The sequence below is a fragment of the Mobula birostris genome, chromosome 13 (assembly GCF_030028105.1).
Source record: "Mobula birostris isolate sMobBir1 chromosome 13, sMobBir1.hap1, whole genome shotgun sequence".
In the NCBI taxonomy this organism is placed as follows: domain Eukaryota; kingdom Metazoa; phylum Chordata; class Chondrichthyes; order Myliobatiformes; family Myliobatidae; genus Mobula; species Mobula birostris.
Genome location: NC_092382.1, coordinates 24,869,378 through 24,890,663, shown reverse-complemented (window position 1 = coordinate 24,890,663; position 21,286 = coordinate 24,869,378). Strand labels below are relative to the sequence as shown.

General features: G+C 45.4%; 2 protein-coding genes across 3 annotated transcripts in view; one reads left to right on the top strand and one right to left on the bottom strand.

The window, feature by feature from the left end:
- LOC140208593 (uncharacterized) overlaps positions 1-21,286 on the bottom strand; it is a 290,808-nt gene that overhangs the window by 159,989 nt on the left and 109,533 nt on the right. The window lies entirely within an intron of this gene.
- Positions 1-21,286, top strand: part of LOC140208586 (NACHT, LRR and PYD domains-containing protein 3-like) — a 38,121-nt gene that overhangs the window by 12,769 nt on the left and 4,066 nt on the right. For both annotated transcript variants that reach the window (XM_072277364.1, XM_072277363.1), the window contains exons 3-9: positions 6,781-6,872; positions 8,672-8,838; positions 14,117-14,288; positions 14,387-14,452; positions 15,674-17,411; positions 20,745-20,831; positions 20,987-21,157. In XM_072277364.1, the coding sequence (XP_072133465.1) occupies positions 6,863-6,872; positions 8,672-8,838; positions 14,117-14,288; positions 14,387-14,452; positions 15,674-17,411; positions 20,745-20,831; positions 20,987-21,157 (2,411 nt within the window). In that variant the 5' untranslated portion in view covers positions 6,781-6,862. The remainder of the gene's footprint in view (positions 1-6,780; positions 6,873-8,671; positions 8,839-14,116; positions 14,289-14,386; positions 14,453-15,673; positions 17,412-20,744; positions 20,832-20,986; positions 21,158-21,286) is intronic.

The following is a 21,286-nucleotide window of genomic DNA, read 5'->3' as shown; positions in this document are numbered from 1 at the left end:
GATGATGAAGCCGTTGATATTAAGGAAGATGCAATGTTCAGAGAGACTGCGGAAGGATTAGCTGTGGATAGGGCATCATGTAATGAAAAGCAGCATCAGTTTCCCCTCCCCCTCCCCCGACTCCCCTTCTCACTCTCCTGTTTTTTTTTTACCAGTATTAATCACGGGAGTCAGGAACTCTTTCTGCTCACAGACCAGTGAAAGTAAAGCCTTTGATTCCATTTCAGAGCCCAGTTTCTTTATAAAGAGTGGTGTTGAAGTGTTTTCCAGATGAACATGGGGGAATGTGTAACGGAAGTTTGAATCAGATCAGCAGCACCTTCGGAAAGCCGAGTGGTCCACTTATGCATTTGGTGCGTTGATTAGAAAAGTTCTGACAGTTTAGTTAGTGTAAGCCAATATAACTTCTGCATATTAATTATATTGTGGAACTGAATAGAAACACTACATTGATTAGGTATATACATGGATATTTATGAGTTAGTGTTGTACCGCAGCGGGTTGCGGATCGACCATGACTCATTCGGTGAGCTGGCCAGCACGGTACGGGACCGAGGGCCAGGCTCCCGCGGTCTCTGTCACTGACTCGACAGTCTCCCCATCTTCCGCGCGCTCCAGCTCACCACCCCTCCCACTGCCCACGCGCGCCCTCTGGCGGAGCGCCGTCACCCTCGCGCTCCCGTGCTGACGCTGCGCGTGCCCGGTATCTCCCGTGAAGTGACGTGAGATTTACTTGTCTCTCATTGGTGACAGCAAATGCCAATTTAGCATACCAACCAATGGGAATATGGGGTTTGTCATTAAGGAGTTCCCTCTCGAGACCCCGCCACTTGTTTCCTAAACTGACTCTTGGGAAAGATCCAACAAGCTTGTTGCTTCAATGCCGCTCTTCCTCGCCATGGAGTTAGAGGAGCTGCAAGGGCGACGGATTGAAGAGGGAGAACAGGGGGTTTATCTCCTCTGAAGTGGCGAGGACGAAGGCTTCAATACATTTGTAGCGGACACCGGTAAAGTGTTGACCAGCAAGTGCAGTGTGCAGGGGGTGGGGGGGGGGGGATATTGAGAGCAAGTCACGATCTTTCTCTATGACACAACGGGCTGCAGGGACTCAGTGGCTGCCTTTTGTTTGAGCTGGCTGGGTTTAAACAGCGGAGTAAACAGACCCACCTTGGGCCAGCAGCCTGTCCCAGTAACACTCACAACACGACTGTCCCAGTGGGCGCTGTGGGGACAGATGTTTGGAGTATGGTTGCTCCCTGTCTGCATCAGCAATTTATCTGAGGGACAAAATGCAACATTTACAAGTCTGTTATTGACTGAAAACATTTGTATTTATTCTGTATTTTGCTTATGATACAATCATTGTCCAACTTATGTTCCTTTAATCGTCATTCAAAACATACATGAAAACCCATGACTACAGCCAAATACAACAGCGTTACTGCACACCGAGTCTTCTTGTTGGAAACTGCCTCGGTAAGATCCCTCGAGGGCATAGCCATTGTCTGAGTAATATTATCTATCCATCGTAGTGTCTGTCATCCTCTCCTTCTTGTTTTGCCTAACATGAGAGTCTTCTCCAAGGAATCCTGTCTTCTCATGATGTGGCCAAAATATTTCATCTTCTCAAGCCTCCTAGTGAGCAGTCTGGCAGTGTTTCTTCAAGTATTGACTTGTTGGATCTTCTGGCTGTCCAACGAACTCTTCACACTTTTCTCCAGCATCCAAGTTGAAAGGCGTCGATTCTTTTGTGTTCAGTCCAGCTCTCACAGCCACACATCACAACTAGAAATACCATAGACTTGACTCTACGGACTTCGGAGACAATGTTATGTGTCTGCGTTTCAGTATTTTTTCTAAATTCCCATCGCTGCCCTCCCCAGGAGTAAGCACCGATTAATTTTCTAGCTGCATTTACCATGTAGAAACTGTTGAACTGAGGAAGACAAAATCCATCACTGCTTCCACTTCCTTTCCACTTAATACGACGGAGTTAATAGGACTGCCTGGTTTTCTTAATATTGAGCAAGGAGCCAGCTTTCTTCTTTCACTTTCATTCGAAGCTTCCTCAGATCCTCCTCACTTTCAGCCATTAGAACAGTATCACCTGCATATCTGAAGTTGTTTATCTTTTGTCTGGTGATTTTGATTCCAACATTTTGAGTCCTCTAGACCAACATTCCTCATGATGTGTTCAGCATATAGATCAAATAAGTAGGGTGACAGAATGCAGCCTTGTCATACTCCTTTCCCAATCTTGAACCAGTTTGTTGTTCCGTGGTCAGTTCTGTTGCTTCTTGATCTCCGTACAAGTTTCTCATAAGGCAGATCAGATGCCCAGGTATCCTCATTTCTTTAAGGATTTGCCATAGTTTATTATGGTCCACACTGTTGAAGGTTTTAGATTCATCATTAAAACATAGATAAATACTTCTCTGGAATTCTGCTGATTTCTCTATTATCCAGCATATGTTAGCAATTTTGTCTCTGGTCCCTCTGCCTTTTCGAAAACCAACTTGTACATCTGGTTGTTCTCGTTCCATACGTTGCTGTAGTCTTGCTTGCGTGATCTTTAGTGTCACCTTGCCACCGTGTGAAATTGCTCGGTAATTTGAACAATCCTTTACATTGACCTTCTTGGGAATTGGGATATAAACTTTTATTTTCCAGTCTAAAGGCCATTGTTAGGATTATCAGATCTGCTGGCAAATTGCATACAACACTTTTACAGCAACATCTTTTAAAGTTTTAAACAATTCAACTGGACCCCTGTCACATCCTGCAGCCTTTTTATTGGCGCAAACACGAGGAATTCTGCAGACGCTGGAAATTCAAGCAACAGACATCAAAGTTGCTGGTCCTGACGAAGGGTCTCGGCCCGAACCATCTACTGTACCTCTCCCTAGAGATGCTGCCTGGCCTGCTGCGTTCACCAGCAACTGTGATGTTTGTTGCCTTTTTATTGGCAATGTTTTCTATCACCCATTTGACTTCACTTTCCAGAATGTCTGGCTCTAGATTGTCGAGGGAGTCATTGCTGGTGTCTTCGCTGTTGGGATATTTTCTGTACAATTCTTCTGTGTATTCCTGCCATTTCTTTTTGACATTTTCTGGTTCTGTAAGGGCCTCCCCTTCTTTGCCTTTTACTATACTTATTTTTGCATGAAATGTTCCTTTGATTTCTCTAATCTTCTTGAATAGATCTCTTGTTTTTCCAGTTCTTTGGTTTCTTCATCTTCTTTGCATCAGTCTGTTAAGTAAGTTTTCTTATCTCTCCTTTGTCTTCTTGAACGTTGTGTTCATTTGGAGGTATTTGTTCCAATGTCCTTCACTTCTCTTCGCTGCTCAGCTTTCGCAGAAATCCATTTAGCTTTCCTGGTCTTCTTTTTGTTTGCAATGCTCTTCTGGCTTCTCTCTACCAGCTTCACTGCATATTCTTGAGGGATGCTATCAACATCAAACCTTACTTTACCTTGGTCTTCCTGGTGCTCTGCAGTTTCATTTTGAATATTGCATTGAATATTGGTCTGAGATTGTCGCAGAACGGGGGCATTGTGGAGTATGGGTGCACTGTTCGCTCAATACGGCAACATGGGGTAGTGAAGATGTGTTTACCACGTCGTCCTTCAACAGTCAGGGTACTGAGTGCTGGATTTGGGAAATTATTTTATTTATTTTTTTATTGAGATACAGTGAGCCGCGCTGCCCATTAGGTCCCCCGAGATCATCTGGAGGAAACCCATGTGATCACAGTGAGAACCTGCAAACTCTTACAGGCAGCGGTGGGAATTGCAACTGGGTCATTCAAACTGTAAAGACATGTGTTAACCACTATGGGACCGTTGTATCAGTCGTTGGTGAGACTGTGTTTGTGGTACAAAGTATAGTTCTTGCCGCTATATGTTTCAAAAGGCTTGGGTAAAGTGGAAAGAGTGCAGAGACGATTTGCGAGTCTGTTGTCAGGGCCAGAAGGCCTCAGTTCTGGGGAGAGGATGACCACTCTGTTTTTACTCCCTGGAAAGTAGGAGACTGAGCAGCAATCTTACAGAAGTGTTTTAAATTTGAAGGGCAGAGTAAAGCGTGGTTTATACTTCTGCATTAACTGGACGGCGTAACCTACGCAAGTGGTCTACGCGCATTTTGAGCATTTATACTTGTGCGTTGGTGTATCTGTGCAGCTCGGCAATTCCCGCACGTCACGCATGTGCACTCACCCGCCCACACAAGGCTTCATGGTCATGGTAGTGTCAGGGTAAACAAGACGCGAGCGTCTTTTTTCGTGCGAAATGTGTCCTCCATAATTTAGAACCATAGCACCATAGAAACTACAGCACAGAAACAGGCCTTTTGGCCCTTCTTGGCTGTGCCAAACCATTTTCTGCCTAGTCCCACTGACCCGCACATGGACCATATCCCTCCATAAACCTCCCATCCATGTATCTGTCCAATTTATTCTTAAATGTTAAAAAAAGAACCCACATTTACCACCTCGTCTGGCAGCTCATTCCATACTCCCACCACTCTCTGTGTGAAGAAGCCCCCTCTAATGTTCCCTTTAAACTATCACCCCCCACCCTTAACCCATGTCCTCTGGTTTCTTTCTCCCCTTGCCTCAGTGGAAAAAGCCTGCTTGCATTCACTCTATCTATACCCATCATAATTTTATGTACCTCTATCAAATCTCCCCTCATTCTTCTACGCTCCAGGGAATAAAGTCCTAACCTATTCAACCTTTCTCTGTAACTGAGTTTCTCAAGTCACGGCAACATCCTTGTAAACCTTCTCTGCACTCTTTCAACCTTATTACTATCCTTCCTGTAATTAGGTGACCAAAATGGAACACAATACTTCAGATTCGGCCTCACCAATGCCTTATACAACCTCATCATAACATTCCAGCTCTTATACTCAGTACTTTGATTAATAATGATTAATAAAGGCCAATGTACCAAAAGCTCTCTTTATGACCCTATCAACCTGTGATGTCACGTTTAGGGAATTTTGTATCTGTATTCCCAGATCCCTCTGTTCCACTGCACTCCTCAGTGCCTTACCATTAACCCTATATGTTCTATGTTGGTTTGTCCTTCCAACGTGCAATACCTCACACTTGTCTGTATTAAACTCCATCTGCCATTTTTCAGCCCATTTTTTCAGCTGGTCCAAGTCCCTCTGCAGGCTCTGAAAACCTTTCTCTCTGTCTACTACAACTCCAATCTTTGTATCATCAGCAAACTTGCTGATCCAATTTACCACATTATCATCCAAGATCATTGATATAGATGACAAATAACAATGGACCCAGCACTGATCCCTGTGGCACACCACTAGTCACAGGCCTCCACTCAGAGAAGCAATTCTCTACCACCACTCTCTGTCTTCTTCCATCGAGCCAATGTCTAATCCAATTTACCAACTCTCCATGTATACCCAGCAACTGAATTTTCCTAACTAACCTCCCATGCGAGACCTTGTCAAAGGCCTTACTGAAGTCCATGTAGACAAGATCCACTGTCTTCCCTTCACCCACTTTCCTGGTAACCTCCTCGAAAAACTCCAATAGATTGGTCGAACATGACCTAACATGCACAAAGCCATGTTGACTCTCCCTAATAAGCCCCTGTCTATCCAAAAGCTTGTAGATTCTGTCTCTTAGTACTCCCTCCAATAACTTATCTACTACCAACGTTAAATTTACCGGTCTATAATTTCCCGGATTACTTTTCGATCCTTTTTCAAACAACGGAACAACCTGAGCCACTCTCCAATCCTCCGGCATCTCAACTGTAGACACTGACATTTTAAATATTTCTGCCAGGGCCCCTGCAATTTCAACACTAGTCTCCTTCAAGGTCCGAGGGAACACCCTGTCAGGTCCCAGAGATTTATCCACTTTAATTTTCCTCAAGACAGCAAGGACCTCCTCCTTTTCGATCTGTACAGTTTCCATGATCTCACTACTTGTTTCCCTTAATTCCATAGACTTCATGCCAGTTTCCTTAGTAAATACAGATGCAGAAAAAACTATTTAAGATCTTTCCCATTTCCTTTGGTTCCGCACATAGCCGACCACTCTGATCTTCAAGAAGACCAATTTTATACCTTACAATCCTTTTGCTCTTAATATACCCTGTAAAAGCTCTTTGGATTATCCTTCACTTTGACTGCCAAGGCAACCTCATGCCTTCTTTTAGCCCTCCTGGTTTCCTTCTTAAGTATTTTCTTGCACTTCTTATACTCCTCAAGCACCTTATTTACTCCCTGCTTCCTATACATTTCATACAACTCCCTCTTCTTCTTTATCAGAGTTGTAATATCCCTTGAGAACCAAGGTCCCTTATTCCTATTCAATTTGCCTTTAATCCTGACAGGAACATACAAACTCTGCACTCTCAAAATTTCTTCTTTGAAGGCTTCCCACCGACCGATCACATCCTTCCCAGAGAGCAACTTGTCCAATTTCGGAGGTCTGTAAAGCTTTATGGAAAGCATTACAACCAGAGTTCCTTCCCTGCCCTTCAGTCGCCCAATGGGAAGCTATTGCAGCGTAGGATGACATGCGATACAATGAAGCGGACCGATCACAGTTGTTGCGTTCTGTGTTGCCGCGACGCGCGATTGAATTTTGTGAGAGGTGCGCGTTGCAGCAATGCAAGCTGTCGCGTGGGGGTCCTTATCAAATTTGCGTAGGGTTTGCGGTGACGCAGAGCTTACAGCGACGCGTTGACGCAAAGTATAAACCAGGCTTGACTGACTCACTCTTTTATTTGTGTAATTCAGATCATCGCCAGCAGGTGGTGCTTTCTTCCACCCAGACGGCGGACAAGCAGACGACAATCAACCAACGTCATTCAGAGTCAGAATGTACACAGGTATGTTCACTGGGCTCTCTGTCATTAAAACTCTGTCATCATTGTACACGTGTAGTCAAATCATCAATAGTTCAGAGGAATAAACTTGGGCGCTAAAGGGGCACAGCAAAACGTGCCATTAAACGGGGTCATTGACCCTACCGGTAAAGCGACCTTGAGCACTGGAACAATTCACCAGGTCCAGCGCAGGGACCTAACAACGGGAATGGTCGAATCACTCCGCTCACCGTGCAGATCTTCACCTGAGTGAAAGGGGAAGGAGCTCATGAATAAGGTGGGTATGGGTGAAACTCAGACAGGAATACAGCAGCGGGCAATGTATCTGTCCAGGGAACAGACAGAATTTCCGTCAGTATTTGTTACATCCTGATGTGGGAAATGCCTTCAACAGACAGTGAGAAACAGCTGCTGTTTTCTGTTTGGAAGGCCAGTGGTGAATTCCCCCCGGATTTCCGGGTTGTTGCTCAATGGAGCTGAGGGGAGTTCTCGGTGTGTTTTCTGTGGCCGAGTTAAGGAGCGTTATATTGTGGGAGAACGGGCTGGGTGCGGGAGACAGTGACAGAGAAATTTTAAACAGGGAATCTGAGTGGGCTACGGAGGCATTGAATGTCCTTGGTGAATAGGATTAAAGTAAAACAAGAGGGTAAGTAGGGAAGGCAACACACAAAATGGTGGAGGAGCTCACAGGTCAGGCAGCACCTATCGAGGGAAAGGAACAATCGACGTTTCGGTTTGAGGAATCTTCAGCGGAGACTTTGTACATTGATTTCAGTGTTGTCTTGGCCACATCAAATAGAGCAGGAATGGAGGAGCATTCTTCTGGGTGAAGGTCTGTGACCAGTAATCTCCGCAAGGCTACTGGCTCGCTATGTGTCATGTGTGATGTAAATAACTTAATAATAAACTATGTATTACTCAAAATGATTAAATAGAAAGAATCACGTAGGTGGATTGATTCGTCGATTAACCAACTCGGCGGAGTTGTGTAAATTTGGGACTGTTGTCAAAATGTTCAGCATCCCATGAGAAATATGAACAGAAAGTCACCGAGTACAGTTAATTCGGGCAAATGTGAGGAGTTGCACCTTGGGAGATCAAGTTTGCTAGCGCTGTGCACAGTGAATGCTGGGACCGTTAGGAAGGCTGATGAGTGGATGGGTCTTGTGATGGATGGGCATAGCTCCCTGAAAGTGGGAACACAATTGGCAGCGTGCTAACGATGAGTTGATGTGTGAGTACGTAATTTTTAAAGTTGTGCTGTAACTGGATGAACTGTGGTTAAGAGACAATCTCAGTATTGTGCACAAATCTGGTAGCCATATCATGAGAATGATGTAGAGGCTCTGGCGAGGGTGCAGGTGAGTTTCACCCTGATTACAGAATATTGGCTTCTGGGAGAGGTCGATCAAGCTTGGATTCCTTTCTCTGGAGCGTCGGAGTCTGAGACCGCTATCTCAGAGAATTCATAAATTTATGAGGGGCAAAGCAAAGTTCGATAGTCCATGACTTGGTGCAAATATCAAGCACTGGAGTGAATAGGTTCAAGGTTAGAGGGTAAAGTTTAAAGGGGATTTAGGATGCATGTTTTCCACAGAGAGTAATCGGTGTCTGGAATGAGCTGCCGAGGGAGGGACTGGAAACAGATACTCAGCAGCATCTGAGAGGGGTTTGAACTCATGAGTAGGCCGGGAACGGAGGGATATTGACCATGTTCCTGAAGATGGGATTGGTTTAAATTGGCATCGTGTCCGCATACACATCGTACACTCAAATATTTTACGTTCTATGACTGACTACAGATCTGAATTCCGCAATCTCGGCCTTCCTGTCAAATTGTGAGGATCACCAACTGTTCCAGTTGACGAGATTCTACATGGAGCGACTGGAGCAGGCGATTGAGGAGGGTGTGGAGGGAGTCAGCTTCATGTTAATGGGCGAGGATCACTTCACCGGGCCAGAGTATCACGTAAGTGGTAGGAACATAGACTGAGTTTAGATTCTACTGAATCAATCACAGACTGACAGAACCAGTGTAATGTTACCTCTGGGCTATGAAAGTCCTGCAATGCTTGTGGTCAACATCAAGAACAGAGTTTTTGTTTGCAGAAACCAACCCAGGCCTCTGTTAATATTACTGAACACATTCACTTTTAGACAGGTTAGGATACAGACAATGATTGACAGGTGAATTTGGTGACGTGACACTTGATGGACATTGCAAGTGGACAGAGAACTACTGACATCACATCATGTTCCCAATGCTTGACCTTAATGGCCATTCAGCAGACTCTCTTGATTACTCCCGGGTTTCCCACAAATCAAATATATATTAACTTATTTCTCAGCTCATTTCTCGAGTCTACCTTCAACTCCATCATCAATTGAACAGGCAGGACTGAATATCGTCTCTCTTTTCAACTACTGACCCTCTTTCATTTGATCAAATATTCCAACAATCCTCATGGTTCAGTTACCTTCTGTTCCTTGTCACTGTTCCATGTTGAGTTTGTAATTACCACAGTTCCTGTTAGCACTAGGAACTGCAAAATAATATCACTGAAAATCGTCCAAGCATCTGCAGATAACACAGAATTACCAAGAAATGTCTTTCCAATGGTCCTCCTGTTACTGGGACACATTCACCTATTGCTCACCAGACTGAATTTTAGTGAAGAGCCACATATTATCCCCAACGCTAACATTCCACATGCGACAGCTGACAATTTCAATCCAACCTTCCCTCTCTGTATTACTACCATTTGACTTTGGTCTCTCTGACATGCACAAAAGTCCTGTAATTACTGTCTGCTCCTCACTGCTAGTTCCCAGCTGTAGGCTGACACTGGACTCATCATGGAGCGGGGCAGTTAATTGTGAACCTGCTGCGGTCACCAGAGATTCCCCCTGGGAAAATCAACAGTGACTCTGTCATAGTTTGACTTAGCCATAGTCATCGAACTCTACAGTACAGCAACAGGCTCTTCGGCCCATCAGGTCCACACTGACCTATTATATGCCTAGTTGCATTGATCTGCACACCGACAAGAGACATCCATGCCACTTTCATTCATGTACTTAAAGTAAATTGTTTTTAAATGATCAAATCGAATGCACATGTACCACTTCCGATGGCCGCTCGTTCCATACTCTCACCAGCCTCTGAGTGAAGAAGTTCTCCCTCAAATTTCCTTTCATCTTTCATCCTTAATCTATGGCCTCTAATTCCAGTCTCACCCAACCTCAGTAACAGATGCCTATTTGCATCTACTCTATCTATACCTTTTATAAACTTTTATACCTCTATCACATCTCTCCTCATCCTCCTACACCCTATGGCAGTCCTAACCTATTCAAACTTTCCCTCTACCTCAGGCCCTCAAGTCCTGACAACACCTTGTAATTTTTTCTGCACTCGTTCAATCTTATTGATATCCTTCCGAGAGGTAGGTGGGCTGCGTGCGGGTCGGTGGGACTAGGTGAGATTAAGCGTTCGTCACGGACTAGAAGGGCTGAGAAGGCCTGTTTCCGTGCTGTAATTGTCATCTGGTTATATGGTTACATTGCTCCCAATTAGCCTCTGCAACATGAATTTCAACATAATATCCCAACTTCTGTATTCGATATTTTGATTTAAGAAGGCCCATATCCTAAACGTTTTATCAGGACATCTACCTTTGACAACACTTTTAAGCAATTTTGGATCTGTATTCCCTGATATCTTGGTTTTACCGCACCGCTCATTGCCAAACCACTCAATGTCTTAATGCTATCCTAGTTTGTCCTCAAATAGTGCAACACCTCACACTTGTCTTCATTAAATTCTATCTGCCGATCTCCACTCCACCTTCTTCCAGCTGTTTCAGGTCCCGCTGCAAACTCTGATAAACTTCCTCGCCGTTACTACCTAGATGTTATCCACAGATTTACTGACTCAGTTTACCACATTATCATCCAGATCCATGAAGCACACCACTAGTCATAGACCTCCAGTCAGAGAATCTCTACTGCCTCTTTTAGATTCTCTCACGAATCCAATATCTAAACTAACTTACTACCATGTCATGAATGCCAAGCGACTTAACCTTATTAACCAGGCTGCCATGAGGGACCTTGTCAAAGGCCCTGCTGAAGTCCATGTAGACAACATCCCTCACTTGCCTTCACTGCTCCCCTGGTAACATCCTCGAGAAACCATAAGATTGGTAAGACAAGATATACCAGGTACAAATCAGTGATGACTATACCTGATGAATCCTTGTCCATCCAAATACTCATACCCAGTCCCTTAGAATACCCACCAATAACTTTACCACCACTGTTGTCAGGCTCACGACCCTATAATTCCCCAGCTTATTTCTACAGCCTTTTCAAACAGCAGAACAACATTATCTACCCTCCAATACTTCTGCATCTAACATTTTAAATATCTTTACTGGAACACCTGCAAGCTCTGCACTCGCCTCAGACAAATTATGAAGGAAAACCCTGGGGATTTACCCTCCCTAATCTGCCTCAAGACAGCAACCACCTCCTCCTCTGTATAGAGTCCATGATCTCACTGCAGTTCCGCCTCACTCTAAAGATGCTATATGTCTCCTGAGTAAATATAACTGTAAAAAATCCATTTTAAGTCTCCCCCATCTACTTCAGCTTCAAGCATAAATGCCCACTCTGAGCTTCAAGCACAAATGCCCTCTCTGAGCTTCAAGCACAAATGCCCACTCTGAGCTTCAAGCACAAATGCCCACTCTGAGCTTCAAGAGGACCAATTTAGACCGTTGGAATATTTTTGTTCTAAATACATTTGATGAAGGATTTGGGGTTCTCTTTTCCCTTGTCTGCTGTAGCAAACTCAGGCTGTACTTTCGCCCTCTTGATTTCCTCCTGTAGTAACTCTTGCATTTCCTGTACTCATCAAATGCCTCATTTGATCCTTTGAGCCTATACTTGTGATATGCTCAGGGCCTTGATATCTCTTTTTAAAAAAAAAGAAGGAAACAACATTCCCTAAACGAAGGTACCCTTGTCTTTTATTCTGTCGGGGACATTCAAACTCTTCATTTGTGGTCATTTATGTATTTGAACTCGGTACTCTCAAAATATAGGTTTTGGAGGCCCTACACTTACCAAGCACATCTGTACCAGAAATCAACCAGTCCCAATCCACTTTCATCAGATCCTTTCTGGTACCATTAAAATTGGCTTTTCTCCAATTTAAAGTCTTAACCCAAAGACCAGACCCATCCTTTTCCATAATGATTGTTAAACTGATGTTATTATGATCACCAGATCCAAAGTGTTCTCCTGCACACTCCTCTGTTGCTTGCCCTGTTTTGTTCCCTAATAGGGATTCCAGAATGCACTCTCTCCAGTTGTGACCTGAATATATCGATTACAGAAACTTCCCTGGACACATTTGACCTACACTATCCCATCCAGCCCTTTAACCCAGTGAGTCAGTCAATAAATGGAAAGTCAATTGTCTACCATCAGAATCTTATGTTTCTTGTTTCTGTGAACTCCCTGCACGTTTGTTCTTCTAAATCCCATTGATTATTGGGTGCTCTATAATATAATCCAACTAACATGGTCATCCCTTTCTTAATCCGTAGTTTCACCTATGTAGTCTCATTGGACCAGCTATCCAGTTTGTCCTGTCTGAGCAATGCAGTGACATTTTCTCTGACTAGTTATGCCACCCGTCCCTCTGTAATCCCTCCCACTCTATCGAATCGTGTCTAATGCAACGGAACACTGGAATGCTGAGCTGTTAATCCTGCACCTCCTCCAACCAAATCACAACAATGGTTACAATGCTGTAATTCAATGTGCTGATCCACATGCTAGGCCGATCTGTCTTTCATACAGTACTCCTTGCATTGAAATAATACGTATTTTGGGAAAAACAATTCTCATCCTTTAGTTTCCTGACTTTGTATGTTGGCTTAACAACATCTTTCCCACACAACCACTCCACCATCCATGCTGGTTCCTCACCCCCTGCAACTCAAGTTTGACACCTCCCCTCTCTCCATGCAGTGCTAACAACCCTTCCCACAGGGGTATCAGTCTGCCTCCAGTTCGGGTGTAAAACGATCACGGGTGTCCAGGCCACAACTTCCTTGGAAGAGAGCCCAAACATCCAAACATCTGAAGCCCTCGGTCATGCACCATCTCATCAGCCAGACGTTAAACTGTATTATCGTCCTATTTCAGTCCTCCCCAGCATGGGGCACGGGTAGCAATCTTAAGAACACAACCCTGGAGTTCCTGCACTTCAGTTTAGCATCTAACTCCATGAACTCACTTTGCAGGACCTCATCACACTTACTACTCTTGTCATTGGTACCAACGTGGACCATGACCTCTGGCTGCTCACACTGCCCTTAAGAAAGTTTCAGACTCGAACCGAGATATCCCTGATACACCATCCAGAAATATTGTTCTCGTCAACAGAACCTCCAGTCTGTTTTCCTAACCGCGGAATTCCCCCTGTTAGTTCAGCTCACGCTTCTCACTCGTTCTGAGTCACAAAACCAAACTCGGTATCAGAGGCTTAATGACCGTGGCTTTCCTCTGCTAGGTCATACCCCGAAACAGAAACCTGTATACCTGTTACAGAGGAGTTTCCTGCAGTGGCTGCCTCTCAGTTACCTGTGTCCTGCGCCTTAGGTATAGCTCCATCCCTGTATAGCCTGTCAGTCAACCTCTCATCCTCTTGAATGATCCTGGGTTCAACCAGCTCCAGTTCCAATTCCTGATCACAGTCTGTAAGAAGCTGCAGCTGGATGCAATTCCTGAAGGTGTAGTTATCTGGGACACTGGCGGTCTCCCTGCCTTGCTACACGCAGTATGAAGAGCATTCCACTATCCTGCCTGGTATTCTCACTGTTCTAACCGTGAAAAGGAAGGGAAAATACTATCCAAAATCTACCTAAAGCCTCCACCTCGCCTCACTGAACCTTCTCTGACACAAAGCCTCAACTCCCCACTCTATCCCTGGCTCACTCACACTGTGTCTACTCCACTTAAAACTTGCCAAGCGGATGTTTCCCGACAATCTGTGGCGTTGAGAAGGACATGACTGACCCCGCTCACTTCTTTTAAATTCTTTCCCCCACTATGAACACTTCAATGGCTGTTAGTGATTTGCGGCGAGCAGAATGCACTGGGTCAGTCCATGTTCAGGGTAGATTTGTACCCATCCCTCCGCTCCTCAATATATTCCCCATTGTTCATTACAGAGCGTGACTGAGCTGGCGGAGAAGGGAAACCGAGCAGGCGCTTCCAAACTCCTCCTGGATCTGGTGATGGAGAAGGGCTCCGGGGCCCGGAGGGTGATGTGGGAATCCTTTGTGAAACTACACCACCATTTACCGAAGCTGAGCAGAATATTGAATGAAATATGGGAACGTGGTACGGTGAACAATACACTGTGTGTTACAGATGTAAATGCTGATAAATTTACAGTATTACACAGAACAGACTTCATACAGGTTAATCTGTTTGAACAGGTGATGCCCAGTTCGCCTACATGGACACTGAGCGGGGTTTATCTGAAGTGCCCGCACATCTGAAAGGTAAGCGATGGGATAGAAACCTCAAAGTCTTTATTTCTCTCTGTGAATATGTACGCCTGCTTAGCTTTTGTCGGAATCAGGTTTCTGTTGTTGGGTCTGGAGGACCATCGCCCTCAAGCACCGAGCGACGTTTGCAGCTTTCGAGCAGAACCGTCCAAGGTAAGTCCATTGGCCGGCCGCAGGGGACGATGCAAGTTTGCGAATTCTGCGTTCGGCAGCGCCGACGAGAAGCCCTGAGAGTTGCCAGTTCCTAAACTAACTGAAGGCAGAGGGATCCATATGGAACCATGAATCCCAGGTTAGGAAGTCTAACATCACTGCATCCAATGGCAAAACGCAGATCTCCTGGGAATCTCCAACAGTGCGGTGACCCAGAACAGCCTCCATGCATTGGGTCCTCAGAGAAGAGGTGGCTGTGGAGAGGTTATCAAGGCTTTAATACCACTCCTGGCTCAGACTGGATAAGGAATAAATTTTCTTTTCTATTACAAGGTGACCAAATCTGAAAACGTGAGTCCCGAACAACATCTTATAACTGCAATGTGTATTCAATGTGCTGACTGATGTTGGCCTTCTTCACCATCGCAACTCCCTGAGATGCTGCTTTCAGCGAACTATGCACCAACACTCCCACTTTCCACTGTTTAATATCGGTCCAGCGGGAACCTGGCATTTACTGTATATTAGGGGCATTAATAGGAGATGTCAAAAGTAGTTTTCTTTATTTTTTTACATGAGGAGTGGTGTCCGGAAAGCACTGCTGGGGTGGTGGCTAAGGCTGATACATTAGGGTCATTTAAGAGACTCTGAAAAACATGGATGAAAGAAATATTGAAGGTTATGTGTTATGCAGGAGTGAAGGAGTAGAGTGATTGTGGACTTGGTTAATAAGGTCAGTACAATATCCCCTCTTTTGCAGAAGATAACCAGTGAAGGGATTGTGTATCACACTCAAAGTACAACCACAACAGTGAACTATCCAGGATTGTGCGCGTTGACCTCATCGGCGGGCGGGGGGGGGGGGGGGTAGTGCAAATGTAACCTTGAGGAAAGATGTCAAACCAATGGGCGGGGAAATTATTTTGCTCAAGGATTCATTTTCAGCACTGTATATCAGAATTTTGCCTGAACTTCAGCAAAGTTTTATCGAGAGTAAATGTTTTGGAAAGCTCAGGAACATTACAATAGACACTTACAAACTGTTTTTTTTAATGTCCTAAGATGTTCAGCAGAAACACAAGGAGACTCTGCGGGCACAAACTGAAACACTGAGAGTGAACACGATCCTGATGAGGGAGAAGGTGAAGGTTTTCCAGCTGGTTGATCGATACGCTGAGCTCACGGTCATTTCTACTGTTCGAGATCGGAGACTGGTGGAACATGAGCTGCTGGCAAGAGGCAGAGACCACGAGGAGTGGAGAGAGGAACATCTCCGCAGAGAGCTGGAAAAAATCCGCACTGATCAGCTGTTCCAGAGCAGCTTTTCCCGGAGTAAATCCAAATCTGGGAGTTCAGCAGCAGTGGCCGGAGTCGCGGGGATCGGGAAAACAACAATGGTACAAAAGATTGTTTATGACTGGGCCACGGGGAAAATATACCAACAATTCCAGTTTGTCTTCAGTTTCAAATTCCGAGATTTAAACTCCATTAACTGGAGAATAAACCTGAAAGAACTGATTCTGGATCAGTATCCTTACTTTGGGAATATCCTGAGAGAGGTCTGGAAGAACCCAGAGGGATTGCTATTTATATTCGATGGCTTGGATGAATTCGAGCACAGAATCGATTTTGCTGACAGTCGGAGAGACACAGGACCTCAGTACACATGCACAGATCCTGAATTCCGGTGCAAGGTGTCTGACATTGTGTACAGTTTAATCCAGCACAAGCTGCTCCCAGGGTGTTCAGTGCTGGTGACCACACGTCCCACTGCGTTACATTTATTGGAAAAGGCGGAGATCGGTGTTTGGGCTGAAATCCTGGGATTTGTTGGTGAGGAACGGAAGGAATATTTCATCAGGCATTTTGAAGATCAGACAGTGGCAGAAGCTGTTTTCAAACACGTGAAGGAGAACGAGATCCTGTACACCATGAGCTACAACCCCTCCTACTGCTGGATCCTCGCTCTGGCACTGGGCCCCTTCTTCACACAAAGAGTCAGGGACCCGCAGCGAGTTCCCAAGACCATCACCCAACTGTACTCCTACTGTATTTACAACATCCTGAAAAACCACGGCCGTGAGATTGAGAACCCCCGTGATGTGTTACTCAGGGTCGGTCAGATGGCCTTCAGAGGAGTGTCCGATAAGAAGATTGTGTTTACAGATGGAGATTTGATCAACTACAATCTGCAGCCTTCCCAGTTCCTGTCCGGGTTCCTGATGGAGCTTTTGGAGAGAGAGGATTCTGCCCGGAGCGTGGTGTACACATTCCCACACCTCACCGTCCAAGAATTTGTAGCTGCAGTCGCACAATTCCTGACTATATGTCCCAGGGATATCTTGAAATTCCTCACTGAAGCCCACAGCACTACAGATGGACGATTTGAGGTATTTCTCCGTTTTGTTGCTGGTCTCTCCTCCCCAATGACAACTCGGGGCCTGGAAGAGTTTCTGGGTCCATTTCCTCATCAGACAACCTGCCGGGTGATTGACTGGGTGAAGGAGGAATTTAAACGCCAGGTTCGATACACATGGAATAAAGCTGGCAAAAGGAGCTTCCTGAATACATTGCACTACCTGTTTGAGTCTCAGAATCGTGGACTGGCTCAGGCCACACTGGGATCTGTGGAAACACTTTCATTCAGTGGAATGACACTGACCCCGATTGACTGCGCGGTCCTGTCTCATGTCATCGGACACTGTGATACAATAAAACACCTCGACTTGCAGTACTGCCACATTCAGTGTGAAGAAATCCAGCGTCTGGGACCCGGGCTACACAAGTGCCAGGAGTTGGGGTAACTTAATTTATGTATCACTTTGAACTGTAAAGTTGTTCCTTTGTGTTGTTTCAATAGTAAAGGATTTGGGAAAACACTGGAGAAAACCAGACTGTCCAGATTGTGACAAGAACGAAAGGAGAGCCTTAGGCAATGGAGATCACCTCTGTGGCCATCCCCCTTAACAATAAGTACTCCATTTTGACTACTGGTGTGAGGAACGACAACCTGGGGGAAGCAACAGTGGCAGGTCTGGAAGAGAATGGCAGCATTAATAGGAGATTCGATACTTGAAAAACAAATAGGAGATCCTGTGGACGCCTAAAAGAAACACAGTTTGCCTCCCAGGTGCTAGGGTTTGTGATGTTCTGAACGTGTTCAAAATACTGTATCCTGAAATCGGTCGTGGTACGCATTGGTACCAAAGACATAAGTAGAAAAATGGAAGAGGTCCTGAAAGCAGAACACAGGGAGTTAGGAAGCTGGTCCTCAAGGTTAGTAATCTCGGGATTGCTGCCTGTGCCACGCAACAGTGAGGATTGGAATAGAATGAGGTAGAGGATAAATGTGTGGTTGAAGGATTGTAGCAGGGGGCCGGGATTCAGATTTCTGGAACTTTGGGACCTCTTTTGGGGCAGGTGTGATCAGTACTAAAAGGGCGCATTGCACTTGAGTGTGAGCGGTCTAATATCCTGACGGGAAGGTTTGCTAATGTTATTGCGGAAGTTTGAAACTAGATGTTCTCGGCGGTGTGATGCGAAGTGAAGAGGGGGAGGATGAGGCGGTTTGCACACAAGCAGAGACAGCCTGTACGAAGTTTCTGAGGAAGGATAGGCAGATCATAAAGCAAAGATGCATTCAGCCTGATGGTTTGAGATGTGTCGTTTTTAATACAAGGGATATCATAAACAAGGCGGATGGACTGAGAACGTGGATCAATGCATGGAACTGTGACGTTGTGGCCATTACAGAGAATGGATGTCTCAGGAGCAGGAATGGCTGTTGAGTGTGCCGGGCTTTAGGTGTTTCAAAAGGGACAGGGAGAGAGGCAGAAGAGGTGGGGGCATGGCATTGCTAATAAGAGATAGTGTCACAGGTGCAGGAAAGTCGGAATCCATGGAAGGAGTATCTGCTCAGTCATTGTGGGTGGATGTCAGAATCAGAAAGGGGACAATAACTTTACTCTTATATAGGCCCCAACAGTAACAGAGACATCAAGGAGCAGGTATGGAGGCAGATTCTGGAATGGTGCAATTATAATAGAGTTGTTATGATGTGTGATTTTAACAATCCTAATATTGACTGGCATTCCAATAGAGCAAGTGGTTTGGATGGGCTGGAGTTTGTTATGTGTGCTCAGGAAGGCTTCCTGACGCAAAATGTAGATGAACCAACTAGAGGAGAGGCTGTACTTGATCTGGTATTGGGAAATGGACCTGCTCAGGTGTCGGATCTCTCGGTGGGAGAGTATTTTGGAGGTAGTGATGACAATTCTTATCTTCTTTACCATAGCGCTGGAGAGGTATAGGAGAGACAATTTGAGAAAACATTTAATTGGGGTAGAGGGAAATATGATGCTATTAGGCAGGAACTTACATGGTATCATAAATTGAGAGGAGATATTCTCAGGGAAATGTACAGCGTAAGTGTGTCAAATTTTCAGGGACCATTCAGGATGCTGCCTGGGTTGGAGAGCATGCCTCATGAGAATAGCCTGAGTGAACACGGTCTTTACTTCTTGGAACAAAGGAGGTTGAGATGTGACCTGATCGAGGTGTATAGGATGAGGAGAGGCATTGTTTGTGTGGATAGCCAGAGGCTTGTTTCCGGGGCTGAAATGGTTAACAGGATGGAGCATCGTTTTAAGGTGCTTGAATGTCGGTAAAAGGGTGATGTCAAATGAAATTTCTCACACAAAGAGCAGTGGGTGGTAGAGGCGTACAAAATAGAGTCTTTTAAGAGACTCTTAGATAGATACAGGGCACAAATGGCTAACACGAGTGGGTACATAGTTTTAAGGTGCTTAGGTGCAGATACAGAGAGGATGTTAGGGGTAGTTTATCACACAGAAAATGGTGGCTGCGTGGAATGCAATGCCAGTGACAGTGGTGGAGCTGGATACAAAAGTGCCTTTTAATAGACACTAAGGAAGGTAAATTGAGTTTAGAAAAATAGACGGCTATACCGTAGGGGAAATCTGGGCAACTTCGAGAGCAGGTTCCATACTCGGCACAATATTGTGGGCTGAGGGACCTGTAACGTGCTATAGAATTCTATGTTCTATGTTCTGAATGACCAGGGAATTGGTCAGTAATTTCACCAGGAAGCAAGGGTTGTGGGTTTATGCGAAGAGATTTTGGAGACTTCAGCAGATCAGTGATCAACGAGCATTGGTTGAATCGCTGTAAATCATAGGCATGGCCGTGTTTCTCTCTGGCTGTGACAGTATTCCTTCTATCTGCTACTTACACCCAGACAGATACTGACTGCAGCAGGAGATTCGGAGCTTCATGCTCTCTTCCCCATAAAGAACAAAAGAGGGTCACCGGACTGTCCCATTCCGAGTGAGAGAGATACCTGCGTGAGAGCCTCCTCTCCCTGCCTTCCCCGTGTGTCACTATCTCCATCACTCCACCTGTTTGTCTTTGCTCACAACAAGATACCCAGACCCATGTGGGCAACTCTTCTCTGGAATATCTGTTTCAATTCAGAATTGCCCCTTCCGTGCGACCTACATCTGCATCACATCCTCTCTTACACACCCCCTTCCTCTTGTGGGACCTCACTTCCCTATTTCCTGTCCTCCTGTGAGATGTCTCTTCCTGCTTCCTCCATCCTCTTCTCTGACCTCTCTTCCCCGTCCCTCTTGGGCCTCTGAGATCTGTTCCCCATCCCCCTTCCTCAAGTGGGATCTCTCTTTTCCATCCTCTTTCCTCGTGGGATCTCTCTCCCCTACATCCTCCTCGGGTGGGATCTCTCTTCCCTACATCCTCCTCGGGTGGGATCTCTCTTCCCCATCCTATTATGCTGGTGGGGGTCCCTCACGCCATCCCGTTGATATTTTATCATCCACAACTCCTCCTCACTGTGGGATTTTCCCCTAACCTTCATTCCTGCTCCACCTGACCATCTTACCCTGTGGGGAGTTTACAGGGTCACGCCGACAGACTAAATTACCGACATTCGGTGAATACCCTGGAGCTGGGCAGTGAGGGACATTGACAGTGATGGGAACTCTGATCAGTGATTTACTGAAGGGTTTAATGTTTCCTGAAATATCCGAGTGAGAGAAATTCCCTCAGACCCACAGTTTGAATCACTTTGTTCATCAATTTGTCTGTTTGTCTTTAGACTGAGTAGTAATGACCTGGGAGATTCAGGAGTGAAACTGGTGTCTGCGGCTCTGAGGAACCCAGAGTGTAAAATACAGACTCTGTGGTAAGTACCAGACTGTGGGAGATTGTGTTTACAGTCACTGGGTGTCTGACACTGAACATTAATGTGATCAGTAATTGTGTTACTGATAAACACTGGGGATTTGTACCGTCTCCTGTCTCTCTGTGTCCTTCGTCCTCTCTCTCTCTCATCTCCAGGCTGAGGGAGGTCGGTCTCACAGATTCTGGTGCCGAGGATCTCGTCTCCGCTCTCAGTACAAACCCATCACTGACGGAGCTGAACCTGAGTGACAATAAACTGGGAGATTCAGGAGTGAAACTGGTGTCTGCGGCTCTGAGGAACCCGGAGTGTAAAATACAGAAACTGGGGTAAGTACCAGACTGTGGGAGATTGTGTTTACAGTCACTGGGTGTCCAACACTGAACATTAATGTGATCAGTAATTGTGTTACTGGTAAACACTGGGGATTTGTACCATCTCCTGTCTCTGTGTGTCCT